This window comes from Paramormyrops kingsleyae, chromosome 6 (assembly GCF_048594095.1).
Source record: "Paramormyrops kingsleyae isolate MSU_618 chromosome 6, PKINGS_0.4, whole genome shotgun sequence".
In the NCBI taxonomy this organism is placed as follows: domain Eukaryota; kingdom Metazoa; phylum Chordata; class Actinopteri; order Osteoglossiformes; family Mormyridae; genus Paramormyrops; species Paramormyrops kingsleyae.
Genome location: NC_132802.1, coordinates 815,741 through 836,205, shown reverse-complemented (window position 1 = coordinate 836,205; position 20,465 = coordinate 815,741). Strand labels below are relative to the sequence as shown.

General features: G+C 43.2%; 1 protein-coding gene across 2 annotated transcripts; it reads right to left on the bottom strand.

Moving 5' to 3' along the window:
- Positions 1 to 154: 154 nt before the first annotated feature.
- LOC111834348 (choline/ethanolaminephosphotransferase 1-like) lies at positions 155 to 19,204 on the bottom strand. Of its 2 annotated transcripts, none has more exons than XM_072713293.1 (9): positions 18,921 to 19,204; positions 17,345 to 17,839; positions 12,693 to 12,840; positions 12,345 to 12,486; positions 7,157 to 7,241; positions 4,764 to 4,895; positions 4,273 to 4,431; positions 3,781 to 3,906; positions 155 to 3,587 (listed from the first exon to the last, which is right to left on the bottom strand). In XM_072713293.1, the coding sequence occupies exons 2-9, from the start codon at positions 17,741 to 17,743 to the stop codon at positions 3,450 to 3,452; spliced, it is 1,329 nt and encodes a 442-aa protein (XP_072569394.1). In that variant the 5' UTR covers positions 17,744 to 17,839; positions 18,921 to 19,204; the 3' UTR covers positions 155 to 3,449. The 2 variants fall into 2 exon arrangements, with proteins under 2 accessions (XP_072569394.1, XP_072569393.1); XM_072713292.1 differs by lacking the exon at positions 7,157 to 7,241 and adding an exon at positions 5,243 to 5,327 and having other exon boundaries at positions 18,921 to 19,203.
- Between the last annotated feature and the right edge of the window lie 1,261 nt (positions 19,205 to 20,465).

Below are 20,465 nucleotides of genomic sequence, written 5' to 3'. Positions count from 1 at the left end.
GGGAGTGGATCTTATTGCATTAAAACAAACAATTAATTGTGTTAAAAAACAAAATTCAAAATTAAACAGTCAAATACATCAGAGGGAAATAATGATAAATTTAAAAAAATTAATATAGTTAAAGGAAAATGATGTGTGAAAAAATAATCATCCATTATCATAAATATAGCAATCTTTATTTACATAAGCATGTTTTATTTAAAAATTATTTTTTTACAATCAAGAAAACAAATTTAAGAATCATGTAACCCTAAAAGGCAAGAAACAAAGTTTTAGACAAATGAAACTGAACAAACTTCTCTTAACTAAACAAAACTTGACAGCCTTGGCCAGAATTTAAGATATCAAACGAAACAAAAAGGGAAGAAAAACCTTCCATGTTCTACATTCGATGAAATTAAACTATTATTTTTCGATGAAGCATGTTAAAGTCTAACAACTTTGGTTATAATGTAGCTAAAGGCAGTGTCTCTTAGAGCTGTGCACCTTGTTATTAAATACTACTCGCTTTTATAATTTTCACGTCTTGATACATAAATGTAGCTCACAAAGGGGTTAGAAAACCCAGAGACATCACTTAACATTTTTATGTATACATACATTCAAAATTAAACTGATGGTTAAGTTACTGGTGAATAATTGCATACCTTTAACAGAAGTTACAATTTCTTTTAAATAATGAACATTTATAGGCAGACATTTTTAATTTTGTATAAAACTAAATGACACTGTATGGCAATGGCAGATATGACTGTGCCTCATTTTTGGAGGAATCAAAAAACAAAAAAAGTGATGTTACATGCGTAGTCACAAAACTGTAAAGACCTTAAGTCTTGTGACCAACAGAACAGGCATTTAATTATAGAGAAACCAAGATGCAACACCAAGCTGGCCTGGAGTCAAACTTAGCCACAGACACTATCGACAGAATCCAGATGGAGGTAAACAGCGTATAGCAGCTTTCAATGGATAATTCTGAGCGGGGGGGGGGGGGGGGACGACGACACAGACTGGCTACTGACCTTGGTATGTTTAGACTGATAATTGATAATATTGTACACCTGAGACTATCCTGCTACAAATAAAAAGTATCCTTTTCCAGTCCAAAAAGAATGTCCTGCTTATTGTACAAATATTCAACATCAAACATGGGGAAACAGATTCAAGACTTAAGGCAATTATTTACTACTTACTGAAAAATATAGCATAGAAAATGAGTTTAATAGACATGATTTATAAATGTACTTAAAGACTGACATAACACCAAAATGATGCATCATTTTACACCTTCAGGCCTGTTAGTCCTAATGTTCCTTCCCATCTGTAACCTAAACTGGAAAGCCCTCAAAACAGCGCCAAGAATGCTCTGACGGTACACTGTGTAGGGATCCACTGGGAACAGGCCCTTTCCTCTGACGGTACACTGTGTAGGGATCCACTGGGAACAGGCCCTTTCCTCTGACGGTACACTGTGTAGGGATCCACTGGGAACAGGCCCTTTCCTCTGACGGTACACTGTGTAGGGATCCACTGGGAACAGGCCCTTTCCTCTGACGGTACACTGTGTAGGGATCCACTGGGAACAGGCCCTTTCCTCTGACGGTACACTGTGTAGGGATCCACTGGGAACAGGCCCTTTCCTCTAGATGGAAAGCATGACCCCAGTACACATGTAAAGCACCTCTCACCTAAAACTGCAAATGGCTGGCAGACAGGCTTGTCTGTCCCCATACTTCAGGTTTTGTTACCACAAGGTTAAGACACAAGCATAGCCCTAGAGGGACTGCTATCACAGTGGGATGCACCTTCCTGTACTTTAAATACTTGCACTCTATGGGTTAAAACTGAACAAAGCTGAAGCAGAGCAGGGGTTCCACACTAACCCCGAAACGCCGCCATCTTCCAGGTTTGCCGAGGTAAAAGGGAAATTAAGCCTCCATCACATATACAATGGACAAGATTTCACCTGGGAAACAGCTGTTCAGAAGCAACATCTGAGTGTCCCAGAACCACCCAAAACGGAGAACTGCCAGTGAAAGCATATGCAACAAAAAAAAAGCAGTGCGATTACGGGGAAAAAAAAGAAAAATAGATATTATAAGCATGTAAACATTTTTCTTTTTCCTGTACCAACTTCCAGCTGCCCACAGCCCTCATACAAGCAGACAGTCACACGAGGAAACAGCAGAAGGAAAGATGGTCGCCAGAGCTTGATGGTGCTGGATTTGGCATCCATATGCCCTGTAACACTGGCATAGACCGACGATACACACGGTGAGGGACCTGCCACGTCACGGCAGGTGAAAGGACTACGTGGCAGTACAAAAGTAGGGAGCCATTGTGATCAGCAGGGTGGCAAGACCATTTTGGGGGGGGGGGGGGGGGTAGTACCTACGTAGACGATTTCCAGCGCCAAAAAAGCCAAGGAAGAGAATGAGTAATGAATAACAGTGAGTCATCATAAACAAGCATGTAACATTCCTTGCCTGTTCTTACATTTGCCTGTACAGCGAGTTCCTCTGTAGTGCCCCCCCAGTGGTCAAAAACACGGCATTTCGTCTTCATACAAGCTGGACACCTGACCACATACAGTCACATCTGCAACGACGAAAGAGGGCCACTGAACATAACAGTGAAACAGGCTTTAAAAGCAGGAGTGACAAGAAGGGGAGTTTTGTCCTAAAATGATCCATGTTTCCTTAAACAGGAACCAGAGGTTAAAATACAGCAGAGACACACAACTACAGAGACACCTGGGAGCACCCCCTCCAATTCAAATGTCAAAAAATGTTAACTGAAGAAAAACTAATACTGAACAATATTTTTTAAACTTTTGGTTGGGGAGGCTATTTGTATGTCTTCAAAGCAATAAAAATTAGCAAACAATGTGATTAGTCAACCAAGTCTAAAATGATTTGGCAGAACAATACCATTGATGTTAAATTTAAATTAAATTACCCCTTAAAATTGTACATGGTCAGAATACAAGATATTCTGGACACACTGTCCCAGGCAAATTAATAACATCAATAAGAGTGAACATATTTTTGGTAGTGTACCGGTGTACTTACGAAAAACACTTGTTTATAATTTAAGAGTGGAGTGGAGTAACAAAAATAATTTCTTTCACTTTTACCCCTGCATAGTAGAAAAAAAAATAGCTGCAAGTAAAGGAGCATGACCAAAAAATTAAGGGAAAAATGCAAATAAATAAATCCATGACCTTTTAACCCGAAGCTTCATACAACAGTTCAAGGCTGGACTAAACTATAAAAAATTGCACACAGAGACAGTCAAGGTAAATTATTATTTCCACTCTATTGATATTTTCCTTTTATATCTTTATCAGTATCAGTCAGCTTAACTGGTTTTATATTTGATCAAAAATATTGCAACTACTTTTTCCTCAACACCCAAAAAAACAAACGAAAAACAAAAACACATGAAAGTCAAGAATGATGATTGTGTCCGGGCTGACTGGAGATGGTGGCCGGGGGCCTTATTTTGAAGACGAAAATATGCAGGTGGGAGGCGATCTGGTTGCAAACACTGATGCAGTAGCGAACCAGATCGAAAGAGGACAAGACCTGTGGGTGCAGAACAGCAGTTTAGGCTGTGGCCCAGAAAACCAATCATGTCAAAATACAAGATGTTTAGTCAGCAGAAGCCACTGACCACTCTAAACAGCACCTGCAGTCGCCAACTCAATATGCATTAGCAACACGTGTAGCCCACGATTCAACTGAATGGGAATTAATCAGTCAAGCACATAAGCCTTACCAGTGCGATCCAAAGAACCCAGTATTCATCAATAAAGCTGTTAAAATACTGGTCCAGAAACAGCAGTCCAGGTCCAAGAAAAGCCAGATCATGAAGGTACATTTCACTTTTTGTCATGTGTGCAACCTATAGAGAGAAACAAAGACACACCACGTCACATCAGTGATACCTCCCCTTAGTGTTACTGATAGTGTCAGAATATCAATCATACTGTGACTGAAGCAGCGAACAGCAGGACTGAAGACCAGAAGAATATAGGTTTATATCCCAATATGTTTGTTATATGTGTCTGAGTGACCCAGACCTTTTCTTATAATTTTAAGAAGTTAGAAAAAAAAATACCATTAATCTTAGATATTTCATACAATAATAATAATAATAATAATAATAATAATGCACATTATTTTTAATACAAATACAAAACACAAGAAAAAAATACACAATACACAGGGGATCTTATTTAACTACTGGTAAAACAGGCAAGGCAGTTACCACTAATTTGTTGGTGATCTTGGCTGATACAAAGCCAAACACCAGGATGTAAAGACACGGGTGCCTTTCAAAGAGCTGGACAGCGGACTTCTTGTAGATCATTACGGCCAGAGTTATCACAGAGCCGATGTGGAAGAATGGGGAGAGAACACTCGTTCCCTGGAAGACAAAAACATTTATACATTACAAATAATGCTACATATTCAGAAACAATCTGTCACTGCAAATAGTTTTGTTTACTCTGATAGGCCACTTGAAATGTTTAAAATTAAAGTGACTTCAGCACTTTTTCAATATTAGGAAAAGGAGCACTTAAGCCAAAGTAGAGTGCCTTCGCCAAACTAGCAAGTGTCAGAGCCTGGAATGAATCAAATTCATACCCTTAGGTTTGTAATTACACAGATAGAGATCTTGCTGTCACTTACATCTCTATGTATATGCAACTTATGGCTATAAGAAGATGCACAGAGCACTTTCAGTTGTGAACTTACCGCTATTGTCGATCCATTTTTGCCCACACCGCCAGTAAATATCACCCGAAAATAGTTCATGCAAGAGAATATGGCTCCCACCACTGTGAAAATGGCAGGAACTATTTTCATTTGAATGCTTATCACTGGAATCTGTGGACCCAAAAAAGCCAGTAAGTATCTCACAGGGATGATGGACAACAAAGTCTTCAAAAATAGTAAAACTATGCAGATCAGCATAGTAGCTTTAACATACTGAAAATAACATGAGCACTTGAAAAAAAGATTTTGAAGGTATCACTTGAAGGGTTATAAAATGAGTGCTTTAGTTTTACTGTACAGCCAAGCTGATTGCAGCAGAGTAACCATCAGCTACAATGTTATACAAGCACATCTTTGTACAGAAATTCATTTTAGCTTTATGACCACTCACAGCTTCTATATCAGAAATTAAAACCAAGCACACACACTTAAAATTAAAGGGGGGTAAAAACAATTACCGGGAGCTGCCAAAAAGCCGATCCTCCGACAGCGGCCAGCAAATACATGATTATAATGAAGATTTGCACCTCAGTCACATCAATGCTGAGCAGGTAAAGAAAGCAGAAGAATCATAAGCAGGATTAGAAAGGTCAGCACTTCACGTCACCATGCAGAGCACTGCGCCCCCTACAGTTCTCCCACCCAAACCACACTTCATCCCATTAAAACAAAGTAGTACCGTGGTACCTCAGAACTTGAAATTAATCCGTTCAGAACTCCGGACCGAATACTAAAAAGTTCGAGTTCTGATCGAATTTCCCCCATAAGAAATAATGGAAAACCAATTAATTGGTTCCCGGCCCCAAAAAATTACACCTAAATATGTTTTATTTTTAGCATTTAAACGCAAAATGAATCAGATAAAACAAGAAGAGCATATACTGTACTAAACACATCTAAGCACATTTATCAAAAAGGTAATTAAGACGTAAGAAAATAAATGTATCCAAACAATGTGTAAAGTTAAAAAAAATAAAATAAAATAAAAAAAAAAAATGTGTCATGCCGCTCCTTCCGTGTGCCACGCCCCCTCGTTAACCCCGTGTGGAATCCCCGTGTGATCAGCTGTTTCTGGTTGTTGTCATTAGTCCTCTGTATTTCGTCTGCATATCAGTTTGTTCCCCCAGTTCGGTCATTGTATTGTCCGTCTGCGTTTTGCCTGCCTTACCTGTAATTAAACCCCGTATTCCCCGATTCCCTGACGTCTGCGCCTTTGTCTCCGTTCCGATATTATTATAAATTAAATGTATTAATGGTTTATTATTAATATTAAAATTAATAAGAAATCACGGTTTGACTTCTGAGATTCAGATCGAGTTCTAGGTGATTATATTTCGAATTGGTTGGTTCGACTTAAGAAATTCAAGTTCTAATGAGTTTGAGAACTGAGGTACCACTGTATATCCGTCCTTGTATTTCTCATAGAAACCTTTACCAAATAATGCTTATTTTATTCTGTCAAGTATTAAGATTTTAGTTACGCCAAGAGTAAATCATAGCTCGCAGCTGTCTCAATTTCCAGAGAGAATAGGTCTTTGCTCTTTTCTGTAGGATTCATGGAAAACTGATCAGAAAAGACCCTCTTTAAAATACTACAATACTGAATTGACAGAAGACAATAAGAAATGCATAAGAAAACAATTTTTACAAACAAACTGAAAACTGGCAGAGAAGTTAAACTCCCCACTGTCCTCCAGTCTAGAATGAGACTACAATGTCCCACAAAAAAAATGGTGAAATATCAGAAGTTGGATGTGTTTAGAAGACAAAGTGCCAGGTGTTAGTTTGAAATGTACATAAGTGTATCCTTCAGATACACAGGAAACCATTTGGTTATCTGGAAAAAGACAAGTCTTATTTGAGCAAATTCTAGCCTTTTCATTGTCGGGATCAATACCCATCCGGTCACTTCCAACATCATTCTTCATTTTGTTAACACTGTCCAGATCACAATGTATACAACTGGAAATCTTGTTTCCAAGGTAATTGCTTAAAGGCTGCGAAAAAGACAAGGGTTACCAGTAACCAGGCACTCAGGACTTAATACCGTTTGGTCTGATGATGATGAAGTTCAATGTCCACAACATTTCATACCTGGAACTCACAAGTTGGTCAAAATGCGATCAAAAGCAAGACCAAGTTTAACTACGGAAAGCCACTAAGATAATAATTTGATCAATAATTCGATCAGTGACGTCCAGCTGGCTGAGCTGAAGCATGACCATGGGGTTCCTTTGAAGTTGTGATCCCTAGATTCATTAAGACAGCGTTTTCCTAGTTAAGCAGCACATGCAGGAAGCAGTGGGAATGGCCGAGCGCAATCCATGTGCCAAGGGGGAGGGGCCAAGGTAAGGGGGTTTGGCCTCAGTTACCGTCAAGTTCCAGAACTCTGGACCAAAGGCGGCCGTGAGCATCTGCAGAAGGCCTAGAGAGAGTTGTACCTCTACAACAGCAAACCTGCCATTCAAGGAAGGATGGATGAAAGAAAGACATCTCAACTTAGTTTTTCGATTTTATTCCTCTAGCTCAGCAGAAATCTTTAGGAGGGAGGGGCTTCAGTGGAAAAAAAAAAACAATCCACCCATTTTATAGCGTGATGAGTAAAAACATAAATATAGATTTGCAACAGCTAAGCAACTGTGTAATGTACTCTTGCAGTATGTCACTCAAGGGTATACACTAGACGATCTGTTCTGTGCCTGAGTATGTTTGACCCCCAAAGTCTGGCTTGGCACTTCAGATTGGTGAGAACGACTGCCACACAAGGAGCACGGCACTAATTTGTAAAATTATTCTCACAACAGTTTTAAACCCTGGGTCAGATTTAGAGTATAACACATAGCCTAAATCGCGATTTGTTATTTGTGTTGTTCCAAATTGCGATTTAGATTAGAAATCGAGGAGTCGTTCAGCCCTAGCCTGGTGGTTGAGGCACGATTCAGCTGGACTTGGGCACGGTATGCATAGTGTGATGGCTAACCGTGGTCGAGCACGGAACACAGACATGACGTCAATGATGAAACTGGAATACGCACGCAGACACATGTACGCACACATGTACACTTTATGTGAACTGGAAACCGGAAGAAATGGATCAAGTAAGCTGTACAGATTGGGTAGCAACATTCGTTTTACATGGCTTTAGATAATGAGTGTAAAAATCTGCTGGACAGTGGTTATGCTTAATAAACGTGTCGGATTTGAAACCGCAAGAAAGTACTGCGACGGCACAGACGTCTTTTTACCTTGTTAATCCACAGTATCTCCCCTTTCAAAAGATGTTGTGGCTGCTGAACAGTTCCTTTCTTCACCGCCACTTTAGTGCTCATCACATATATAATACACCAAAACAGTCATGCGGGCCTGCTTCACTGACCAAAATTTCATACATAAGGACATGCCGAATTTATACAGATTAACTTTCGGGCATCACAATACACCTCGTTAATATTTTAGGCATGTAGTACTGAAAAACCGGCATCTGGGCAGATTTTTACGGCCATTATCTAAAGCCTTGATTAAAAAATAGTTTAACAAAAGTTTTCAAATGCAGTATGCATTTTATAAAACTTTGAATTACAAATAAACCATTCAATATCGACACATTAAACATAAATAAACCATTCAATATCGACACATTCAATATAAATAAACCATTCAATATCGACACCGATCACCGGTATCTCAGTGCATTTTGCCCTATTAAATGATGCTGACCAGCATTTTTAGGCATGCTGATAAACAGAGCCATATCAGCGTGGGTACGCATCAGGTACAGCTCACATAATTTACAATGGAAAACCACCTCATTGTAGAACGGCGCGGTTCTTAGTGGAGTAGAAAAGCACCAAAAACAAGCTTATAAGCTACAGTGTAGCCTGTGATGTATTTTCCAAACAAATTGTCACTGCCACTAAAAACCCACACACTTGTATGTATGAAACAATGTGTACAAAAATACAGGACAAATTGCATCCCGTGTTGGTTCAAACAGAGTTGGCACAGGAAGTTCAGTGTTTCGCAATCAACCTGATAGAAGGCGATACATTCAGTCTCTGTCAGTTGAAGTACTTCCAGATGAGGGTGGAATGTTCATGGTTGTCTCTATCTTTGGACCCTTCCTCGTATGGCCTACTCTTACAGGAACACAAGTACACGCACTGCAGTTTAGGATTGAGGGCACACTACTTCCTTTGAACCCATTTTTTTACTCCTTAACTGAAACAACATACTTTTTACCAGTCTTTTAACCCGATTCACTTACTAATAGACACGTAACGTGCAACATGGATGTTGGGTATACACTCACCTAAAGGATTATTAGGAACACCATACTAATACGGTGTTTAACCCCCTTTCGCCTTCAGAACTGCCTTAATTCTACATGGCATTGATTCAACAAGGTGCTGAAAGCATTCTTTAGAAATGTTGGCCCATATTGATAGGATAGCATCTTGCAGTTGATGGAGATTTGTGGGATGCACATCCAGGGCACGAAGCTTCCGTTCCACCACATCCCAAAGATGCTCTATTGGGTTGAGATCTGGTGACTGTGGGGGCCATTTTAGTACAGTGAACTCATTGTCATGTTCAAGAAACCAATTTGAAATGATTCGAGCTTTGTGACATGGTGCATTATCCTGCTGGAAGTAGCCATCAGAGGATGGGTATATGGTGGTCATAAAGGGATGGACATGGTCAAAAACAATGCTCAGGTAGGCCGTGGCATTTAAACGATGCCCAATTGGCACTAAGGGGCCTAAAGTGTGCCAAGAAAACATCCCCCACACCATTACACCACCACCACCAGCCTGCACAGTGGTAACAAGGCATGATGGATCCATGTTCTCATTCTGTTTATGCCAAATTCTGACTCTACCATTTGAATGTCTCAACAGAAATCGAGACTCATCAGACCAGGCAACATTTTTCCAGTCTTCAACTGTCCAATTTTGGTGAGCTCGTGCAAATTGTAGCCTCTTTTTCCTATTTGTAGTGGAGATGAGTGGTACCCGGTGGGGTCTTCTGCTGTTGTAGCCCATCCGCCTCAAGGTTGTGCGTGTTGTGGCTTCACAAATGCTTTGCTGCATACCTCGGTTGTAACAAGTGGTTATTTCAGTCAAAGTTGCTCTTCTATCAGCTTGAATCAGTCGGCCCATTCTCCTCTGACCTCTAGCATCAACAAGGCATTTTCGTCCACAGGACTGCCGCATACTGGATGTTTTTCCCTTTGCACACCATTCTTTGTAAACCCTAGAACTGGTTGTGCGTGAAAATCCCAGTAACTGAGCAGATTGTGAAATACTCAGACCGGCCCATCTGGCACCAACAACCATGCCACGCTCAAAATTGCTTAAATCACCTTTCTTTCCAATTCTGACATTCAGTTTGGAGTTCAGGAGATTGTCTTGACCAGGACCACACCCCTAAATGCATTGAAGCAACTGCCATGTGATTGGTTGATTAGATAATTGCATTAATGAGAAATTGAACAGGTGTTCCTTATAATCCTTTAGGTGAGTGTATTTTGCAACAACAAATCACTGATCGATTTTTTTCCTTTTTCTTTAACAGATTACCATCTAATTGATATTTGTATATTTATTACTTGATTATAAGGTAATAGGACGGACAGCATCACTATTCACAGAATTTTATTGACTTTCAAAATACAATACAGCTGTTTCAAACGCTTTTCAAATTACAGAACTGTACAAATTAAATTACTGAACTAAGTAAAATTCAAACACACTATAATACTGTACTGCTACGGCATCTTGCAAGCGAGAGTATATAACCCTGTGTATGTCTTGTATATAGCCCGTTTGTATCTTTTACTGTAGGTACTTGTGCTGTCTCCGGTTGTCGCCTGTGCCTTTAACTGTGGTTGGACCCTTCTTGCCTGACCCTGGGATGTCTTAGCCATTGTGTAATTACCCGCCGTGTGTGCACCTTACCGCTTTTAGTGTACCTTCCCCGTGTTTCTGTGTGATTCATGGCTTTTGTATTATTGTTGCTTGTTGTGCGGTCCCTTTAAGGCAGGGGTGTCAAACATACGGCCCGCGGGCCGAATACGGCCCACTATGGTGTCCAATACGGCCCGCGGGATGATTTGAACAATAGTACTAAATATCAAATCTTTTTTATTATCATCATTATTATTAGTAGTAGTAGTATTAAAAAGGAATGAGTGTTAATGAACAGTTCCTGAGGACTTGTTAAATGCAGTTTTACAGAATATAGTGCATTTGTTGTAATTTGATGCACTATGATTAAAAAAAAATAATAATAAATTCGGCCCGCACATGGTCACATTTTCTTCTCATCCGGCCCTCACCCTAAAATGAGTTTGACACCCCTGCTTTAAGGAGTAACAAAGATCAACTTCATGTTTCCAATCGCTGCTGCCACGATTCCTTGATCTGCTTAGCTAACTAATTCAGTACAATATTGTATATTAAATATATCTTATTGTAGTTTGGCCTTTGCTAGTTTGACAGTTTATCAAAAATTATATTTGTCATTGAGAGAAAATGCCTTTCGTTTCCGTCATGTTTTCTGTTTGCGTCATATTAGTCTCAGGTAGCCAGCCAGAAGGAGACGAGATACCGCAAAGCTTACCAAAGTAAAGTAAAAAATAATAATTAGCCAATTTAAATTTTTTCCTTATGTTGTCATGTATAAAAAGACTCAAAACGAACACTGTAAGGGGACTCCTTGGTTACTATAAATGAATTATTTAAACAGGAATGATTCTGTCCCAGGCTTTTTGACCCATCACTGTAACCATACATCAAGAGTCTTCTTTGTTTTGGCGCCTATGTAGTGGAATGAACTTCAAACGATGACTAAAAACCTACAGCACCTCTTTCAGAAGTACTTGGATTAGCAATTCCAGAGTTATACTCATTATTATAAAAAAAATTGTATTACTTGCCAACAGAGTTTTTAGATAGTATTCTTACCCAGGTTCTATTGAGCCAGTATCAGAATGTATTTACTAATGAGACTTCAAAGCACTTATGCAAGTCGCTCTGGCTAGGAGCGTCTGCCAAATGCCATAAATGTTAATGGTAAAAATGGTAAAGAAATTTATAAACGTAAATGACAGATATTGAAAATTATTAGGTAAGGAATTACACAGTACACAACGAGTAAGACTTCTAAATTGCAAAACCGCATCCTAAGATCACATACAGAAAGTAATTACTTGATATCTAAATAGTGGATATCCATCACATTTATGTCAGATACACTAAATTACTCACTTCCTTAGAATCATGTTTCCTTTAAGTAAGACAGACTGCTGAGTAAGGGGCTTTGGGCCAAAACCTTCCCAGGGCAAAGCAAACCTGTGTGTGTGTCTGTGTGTGTCTGTGTGTGTGTGTGTGTCTGTGTGTGTGTGTCTGTGTGTGTGTGTCTGTGTGTGTGTGTCTGTGTGTGTGTGTCTGTGTGTGTGTGTCTGTGTGTGTGTGTCTGTGTGTGTGTGTCTGTGTGTGTGTGTCTGTGTGTGTGTTTCCGCGTGCGTGTGCATATACGTTGCAGTGCGAGGCCACTCACATGCCAAAGCGCAGGGTGCCAGACACGTAGGTCTGCCAGTGGGCACAGTAGAACAGGAACATGCCAGCAAAGCAGCAGAAGAACATCCAGTCCGGATGGGTGCCCAGCTGGAGGGCGATGCAGGTGCCCAAGACCACAAACACTGGAAGATGGCAAGATCAGCAGCAAATCCGATGAATGTCATGTGGTCCCAGTGACAACCACCACATACACAATAATTCAATCTTTACATCTACAAGCTACACATCTGGCTATATTAGGTAAGTATAAATACATAGGAATAGATCTGAAGATGTTTCTGTGCATGTGTCCATGAAGCTGGGGGTGGGGGCTGGTCATGCAGCTTACCGGTGGACAGCGAGTCACAGCCATGGTCAAACAGCTCTCCTAGCGGGGTGCTGCTGTTGGTGCGGCGCGCTTGCTTGCCGTCTATGGCGTCCAGGGACTGGTAGATGAACAGGCCTACTGCACAGGCCAGGTAAGCCCACAGAGGTGCCTGAAAAGAAAGCCCCAGGTAAGCCCACAGAGGTGCCTGAAAAGAAAGCTCCAGGTAAGCCCACAGAGGTGCCTGAAAAGAAAGCTCCAGGTAAGCCCACAGAGGTGCCCGAGTAGAAAGCCCCAGGTAAGCCCACAGAGGTGCCCGAGTAGAAAGCCCCAGGTAAGCCCACAGAGGTGCCCGAAAAGAAAGCCCCAGGTAAGCCCACAGAGGTGCCCGAAAAGAAAGCCCCAGGTAAGCCCACAGAGGTGCCTGAAAAGAAAGCCCCAGGTAAGCCCACAGAGGTGCCTGAAAAGAAAGCCCCAGGTAAGCCCACAGAGGTGCCTGAAAAGAAAGCCCCAGGTAAGCCCACAGAGGTGCCTGAAAAGAAAGCCCCAGGTAAGCCCACAGAGGTGCCCGAGTAGAAAGCCCCAGGTAAGCCCACAGAGGTGCCCGAGTAGAAAGCCCCAGGTAAGCCCACAGAGGTGCCCGAGTAGAAAGCCCCAGGTAAGCCCACAGAGGTGCCCGAGTAGAAAGCCCCAGGTAAGCCCACAGAGGTGCCCGAGGAGAAAGCCCCAGGTAAGCCCACAGAGGTGCCCGAGTAGAAAGCCCCAGGTAAGCCCACAGAGGTGCCCGAGTAGAAAGCCCCAGGTAAGCCCACAGAGGTGCCCGAGTAGAAAGCCCCAGGTAAGCCCACAGAGGTGCCCGAGTAGAAAGCCCCAGGTAAGCCCACAGAGGTGCCCGAGTAGAAAGCCCCAGGTAAGCCCACAGAGGTGCCCGAGTAGAAAGCCCCAGGTAAGCCCACAGAGGTGCCCGAAAAGAAAACCCCAGGTAAGCCCACAGAGGTGCCCGAGTAGAAAGCCCCAGGTAAGCCCACAGAGGTGCCCGAAAAGAAAGCCCCAGGTAAGCCCACAGAGGTGCCCGAAAAGAAAGCCCCAGGTAAGCCCACAGAGGTGCCCGAGTAGAAAGCCCCAGGTAAGCCCACAGAGGTGCCCGAGTAGAAAGCCCCAGGTAAGCCCACAGAGGTGCCCGAGTAGAAAGCCCCAGGTAAGCCCACAGAGGTGCCCGAGTAGAAAGCCCCAGGTAAGCCCACAGAGGTGCCCGAGTAGAAAGCCCCAGGTAAGCCCACAGAGGTGCCCGAGTAGAAAGCCCCAGGTAAGCCCACAGAGGTGCCTGAGAAGGCAGCTCTTTGGTCACCCAATATGCTCTTCAGACACACCATCCATTATTTAACACAGCTGAACATGGAAGTGTCATACAACACAAATATTGTATTAAACTAGCTGATTTATACGATTTTGTCAAGCCTACACAGAGCTTACGCTGTGGCCCTTGCAAGTGGCCTACACCACTGCGAGCACTGAGACTTGTGCGTGGCTTGCATTGCCATTAAGTCGTTACATTTCTGGGGTGGGGCACGGCAGGCTGCGGTGTAGGCGATGTGGCCACACCGGACCGACACCATGTCTACAGCATAGATTCTGTGCAGAAGTACAAATCAGCCTTTACAGAAACTAATTAGCGTAAATGCCACAGTTCCATAATGCGATCTGGTTCCAGAGCCAGCCATTAGCATGAGGCCATAATTAAAGACCTGGCAACTGGTGGACAGACATGCAAGTTCATTTCTTTCTTCACCAACAGTTTCATCTGGAGTAACCTTTACAGCTGAGGACTTGACATGTTTACCTGTAGGACCAGGAAAGCAGTTAAGAAGCTGAGATCCTCCGTTAGCACTGCTGAGAGGGCTTTCTCACATAATTAAACTTATAGTATTAGTATTACATGAGCCTTTCATCCTGAATATCCTAAAGGTATCTTCCCCTTTACCATTTATTCAGCTGGATAATTTTACAGATTATTTCTAGTTAAATACCACCTCTCGAGGGTACACCAACACAACACCCCTTTTGGTCACATGGTCAAACCTTTAAGCACCACACTACTTGTCAGTCATTTAAAAAAACACTAATACCTTGAATATTTGGAAAAATACATCCCAGAATTGAAAGTAAACAGTTTCAGCAGCTTTGCTTTGTTTCGGTCCCCAGTGCTCACATCCTGATGCACTCCACAGTACACAGGGTGGTTTCCTCTCTCCTGTCATGTTTTTGACCATAAAGGAGATGAGAGAACATGAAAGTACCACCAAAAAACACCGCCTGCAAAGCAGAATGACTCCAACACCTGTTTACAAGTGTTTCACAGCTAACAGCAGCCTGAGAGCTCAGCCAGGATGACCCCTTGACGGAGCAAACGAGCGCCGCACGGAGCAAACGAGAGCCGCACGGAGCAAACGAGAGCCGCACGGAGCAAACGAGCGCCACTGATTTCAGAGTAGCCTGTCTGTTGCTTAGACCATGACATTTTTGGGGGAAGTTGTCTTGGTCATGTTGAGGTCTCCTGTATGTTAAATACTCCCAATAAATTACACAATGCTGATGAATAAGCCAAGCTCAGAGAACTCACCCCTCCAAAAAAAAAAACTCAGCATGTATTCAGGAAGAATACCTTGACTGCAAAGTATAATAAAAACATGTCCTCCCTCCAGGCACAACCCAGTTACTCATGTGTAATTGATTTTTCAAAAACAAAACAATTGCAAAACCTGATGTCACCTGAAGTGACATCACATGTCCGGTGATGACAGACCACTGACACACTATCACGAGTCCAATGAGATTCTGCTTTACACCCTACCAGATACACAGGTCATTTCCTTCTTTCCACCTCGACGTTACGCCCAGCTGCACCTTCGGGGGACATCTCTGAAAACCACCTGGCAAAGAAAAGTCTGTACTGCCCTGCCTATTACACACTGTAATCTCTGAAGTCTTCTACCCTGAATTATCTACTTTTAAACTATTTCACAACCAGACCACTGCTAAAACACGTGCAAGAACATCAGCAGAACTCACGTTAAGCTGCTAGTGAGTAAATACTTACATTGTCCCTGAGTGGGGAGAATTTCCTTTATCTTTCATGACTAAGCAACTAAACTAAGTTCAGTTTTCTAAACCCACATCCCTCAAAGGAAGGGGAAAGCTATTCATAGTGGAAAACAAGTTACATAAGCTGAGGAGCACAGGTACGGCATGTACAAAATGCCCTACCTTTTTACTGCAACCTAAACTGGGAAGCGCACGGGTGTCCCCCACGCCAGTTTGAAACACGCGCCCGTCCTGCAAAGCCGTGGCCCCACCCTGACGGAGGGTGGCCCGGCCACAGGCACGTGCTCGCAGAAAGGTCGAGGCCGTAACCCAAGACGTGAGAGTACGTGAGGCGCTCACTCTCCTGCCCCAGGGCCAAAGATGTCTCAGTTACATGCAGAAGAGAATGAGAACATCAGATGCCTGACGGTGGACCAATAGGATCATGAACAAAAGAATAAACAAACAACCAAACACCCAGGGAACTACCACCTTCTTTCACTCATGGGGGGGACTTGTCAGTCTGCTTAATTAGAACCAGTGCTGGCACAGCGCCATGGCCCATCACTAGGGAGTCATTGCAAAAATGTATTTACATGTAGGGCATGGAGGACATCTAGACGCTGGCTGTGCCTGGGAACTCCCGATGGCACATCTGCCATCATGAAATGAAGGATCAAAACAGCAGATTATCTGACAGCCTGTTCATGTCATAACCTAGAGCTACAGAAGTGGTGTAGCAGTGCCATCTGCACACAGGTGACTTCAAATGCAGCAATAAAGTACGCCGCTCTGGGCAATACAGCAGCAGCTACCCAAACGAAGTCATGCCCACAGTCACGTCAGCATTTTGGCTCTTTAGACCTGTGCCCTTGCTGAGCCTCCCCACTAACCACTAACAGTTTCCAACTCACTCAAAAAGTAATTTAAGGTCTCTCAAATCCTGTGAAGTGGCTGACAAGCACTGTCTGTCAATATCCATGGTGGCGACGGAACCGCTGACAAGGGCCCAGTAAAAAGCTTCATCTAGGCAGCAAACTCTCCAGAAACTCATATTCACCAGTTAGCACCATGGATATTAAGGAAGGAACTGGAATGGCGAACCGGACGGATATTTTTTCAGAAGGGAACCTGCTGTTGTAACACTGAAAGAGGCACTCGTACGGAAAGCTGGATTTATCAGCGTACGATGTCAAATGTACATTTATTCAATCAGAGTCCATTTGCTGTGACTGGGCTCATTCCCGCAGTGATTCTGTAGGGCTCGCTAAACTGGCTCGCATTCTGGTACCAAATGCAATTTGTTCGTACCATCCTGGCTTAGCAGATAGCTGATGGCATACTAACTTGTGTAACTAATCTTGATTTAACCAGCAGACCATCCAGTGGGAATCCATCTTACACAATGACATTGGCTAATCCAAACTTCTCCGAGGTGCCGGTGGCAAGAGACACTCAGCTGGCCTCACATACTGAGAAACCCCCACCCCCACCCCCCTATCCGGAATAAGTGGTTAGAAGACGGACAAACAGAACTGAGGAAAAGGGACTGAGCCTTAAAAGCATCACGGCCAGCGATAAAAAGGCCTTCCTACCTGCTCGGTGGCAGTGGGGCAGTAGTAGACGAGCACCAGGGTGGTGGCGATGTTGGTAACCAGGCCCACGACGGTGATGAGGTTGGGAGCCACCCAGGGGGGCACGCGCTTCACCAGCCACTCCCAGTAGTGCTGCATGAGGGGCTCGAGCAGCGAGCGTCCCGCACTGCTGTACCGGTGCTCCTCCAGGCGCCTCAGCTGGGCGCGGGACAGTGGAGAGGAAGGCAGCTGCAACAGACTGCTGAGGAAGCAGCTCCCAGCTCCAGCCCCACCCACAGAGCAGACACTGTCCCCCTGAGAGGACAGGGTTCTCCGGGGGGCCTCTGGGCCCGTCTCCCCCATCCGGCCGCTCCGAGTCCTGGGGGTACGATGGCTACTGTTGCCGCTGCTGTTGTTCATTATGGGCTCCAGTCGCGCACAGACTCTCTCTTCCAACGTCTACTGCCTCCGCCCTTCTGGAAAGCACGGCATCTACCGTGAGGCTGAGACCTTCTCCTGGAGAAGAGGGGGAAACGTGGGGGATTTTAGCTGCTATTGATGCAGCACTAAGAGGAATCAAAAAGGTTTCTGCTCAGACTGACAGCCCTGGGTAATCTGACCCAAAGATGGAAGAGGTGATGTGTGTAAGGCAGCAAGGACAAATATTGAGATATCTCAGAACCAAAAGCAAAGGATAACTGACCAGAATGATTTGACTACAGTTACACAGATAATTGTCCATTACATTGCTTCAGAACAAAGCAGGATGAAAATAAGGTTGATGCTATTTTAAACGAAATAACCAGTTATCAAGAGGAGATGATTACCGTTGACCCGGTCCAATGCAACTGAACTATTCCCAATGAGTCAAGCAGCCATATAATGTACAAACTTCACCATTGCTACTTCATTCATTGATTTTTGCAAATGATAATGTTAAAGATTAAGATGTGCGCAGAACGTTACACAGGCCTGACGAGCACACATACCGCAGGAGCAGCGCAGTCTGCCCTACCCTGTTACTTTAATTCCTAAGACAAAAATCCACTTCAAATACGAGGGGAAACTTGAAAGTTAGTTCTAGCCACGTGTTCTTCAGGCTGAATGACAATAACTAGCTACTAAACCAATAACTAGCAACATCGCAACACTTAACGATGCAGACAAAAACAACCCAGAAATAATGGGCTGGCGGTGCAAGTTTTTAGCGACATTGTCAGGGCATGGAAATGACACGGCAGCTCCCGTTCATCATTTCCATATTCCCTCACTGTGATCAGGACGTGCTGTAGTTTTAGTAACCACGTCCAGCAGCTTACGCGTGTCGCGTAAATCTGTAAATAAACAAAGTTAGACATGTAAAATAAAACCCAAATTCGCCGGTTTCATCGCGTTTCCTACGTCCGCTAGCACCGGCTACGGCACCCCGCACGCGTTAGCCTGCTAGCCTGCTAGCCTTTTAGCCTCCCGCTTACACATGCGCCTCGGCCAGCTCACATGGCTGCACCAGCGGTAGGCCCTCTGCACACACACTACTTGGCAAAACTCAAAAAATGAGCGACTGGACGCGTAACCGATCGCCCAGTGAAGCACTCACCTTCCGAGTCCTCTGTCCCGAAAAAAAGAAACAGGAATAAACTATCCGAAGAGTCAGCCGGGCTCACAGTGTCCCAGACCCGCAAGGCGGCTACACTTCCCGGGACCTTAAGCTCGGTAACGGACCGGATCGCTGGGGCACTCCTTCGGGTAATATGTCAGATCAGCAAAGAACAACGGCTGGACCGCTAGCCGGTTCCTCCGTTCTGGGAGGGGATTATTTGCTCCGGGCTGTCCTGCTGATACCGGATGGAAATTCCCCAGCGCTGCGCCGCCTTGTGATTGGCAGGGGCGCGGCGAGTCACTTCCGGTTGGCTGTAGCAGCTCAGCCTCCGCTTCAGCTCTAAGCGGTATTATGCTTTCAGCGACAGGACTGTACACTATGGAGATACGACGTGCTGGCATCGCGCGCTGCAGGAGCTGGGTCACTTGCGACACAATTTAGTTGTTGTCAGTAGTAAATCAGTCATTTGGGACTAGAAAAATCTCGTGATTGCAGATTTATTTATTTTATATTAATGAGTCCGTGATATGGTATTTCATTTTTTATGCATCTGTTCTTCCGTCATTTTTCCATAACCGTTGTTCGTAGCCAGAGGTGGAGAATTCAGCTCCAGAGAGTACAAATCCAGACCAAGATTTTGTTTCAACCAACCAGTTGAGCACTGTGACTGTGACCCTTTATATATGCTCAACTGGTTGGTTGACAGAAAGTCTTGATCTGGATTTGTATTCTCTGGACATGAAATCTCCACCTCTGTCCGTAACAATATATCTTTAAATTTCCCCTGGGAAATCTTATGTGAAGTATGTCATATAATGGGTATTATATGTAAAAGATGAGTCCCTTTAAGGAGACTGAGTTACGACACTAATTGATTTATCCCGTTTTATGGTTCTATGTAATGCTTTGCGTTAATCAGTACATGTGTTGGTTGTGACCAGTGGACACGTTTTAAGTTGTCGAATAAATCCCGTTGTAAATTAACTTTATTTTGGACTTTATAATCGTGTGGACAGAAGAATATTTTACAGTGTATATTATGAACAATAATAATTATAGCGTTCCACTGGGTAGTTCCAGTAATGACATTTTTCATAATGGATCATTCTCGTAAATAATTCTCATCTCATATTTGAATTTAATCTCAGAGCCACCTAGCAAAGTTTTTATAAACAAAAAATAAATTATTAACGCGGCATTGAATATAGTGCAAGTACATTAATAGTCCTTGAATTTTGAGTTCATATCTGTTGTTTTTTTTTACTTATTATACAGCTCTGTAACAAAAAGATAAGGAGAGAAAGTTAAAGTTAAGTTGTTTTTCAAGGTTCATGACATGAAAGAGCAAGAAAGAGAAGTCTGACAGGTTTTCTAAAAGAACTGTTTTATTGAGAAATATTTTAATTAATGAGGCGCGATATTTGTGTTTCATAAATCCATCGTGCAATGCTAATATGCTAACCTCTCCGGTAGTGCTACAGGCGTACTGTAGTGCGTGATCTCCTCTCTGCCTGGGTTGTGGTCATACTGTAGCTGGCACCT

Bases quoted from the DNA above. Each gene is read 5' to 3' on its own strand.
- LOC111834348 (XM_072713293.1), bottom strand. From the start codon at position 17,743: ATGAACAACAGCAGCGGCAACAGTAGCCATCGTACCCCCAGGACTCGG. The intron at 7,242-12,344 runs GTGAGTGGCCTC...CTTGAATGGCAG, and splicing joins GGCACCCTGCGCTTTGGCAT to GTTTGCTGTTGTAGAGGTAC. The intron at 4,432-4,763 runs GTAAGTTCACAA...TTTGTCTTCCAG, and splicing joins AAAATGGATCGACAATAGCG to GGAACGAGTGTTCTCTCCCC.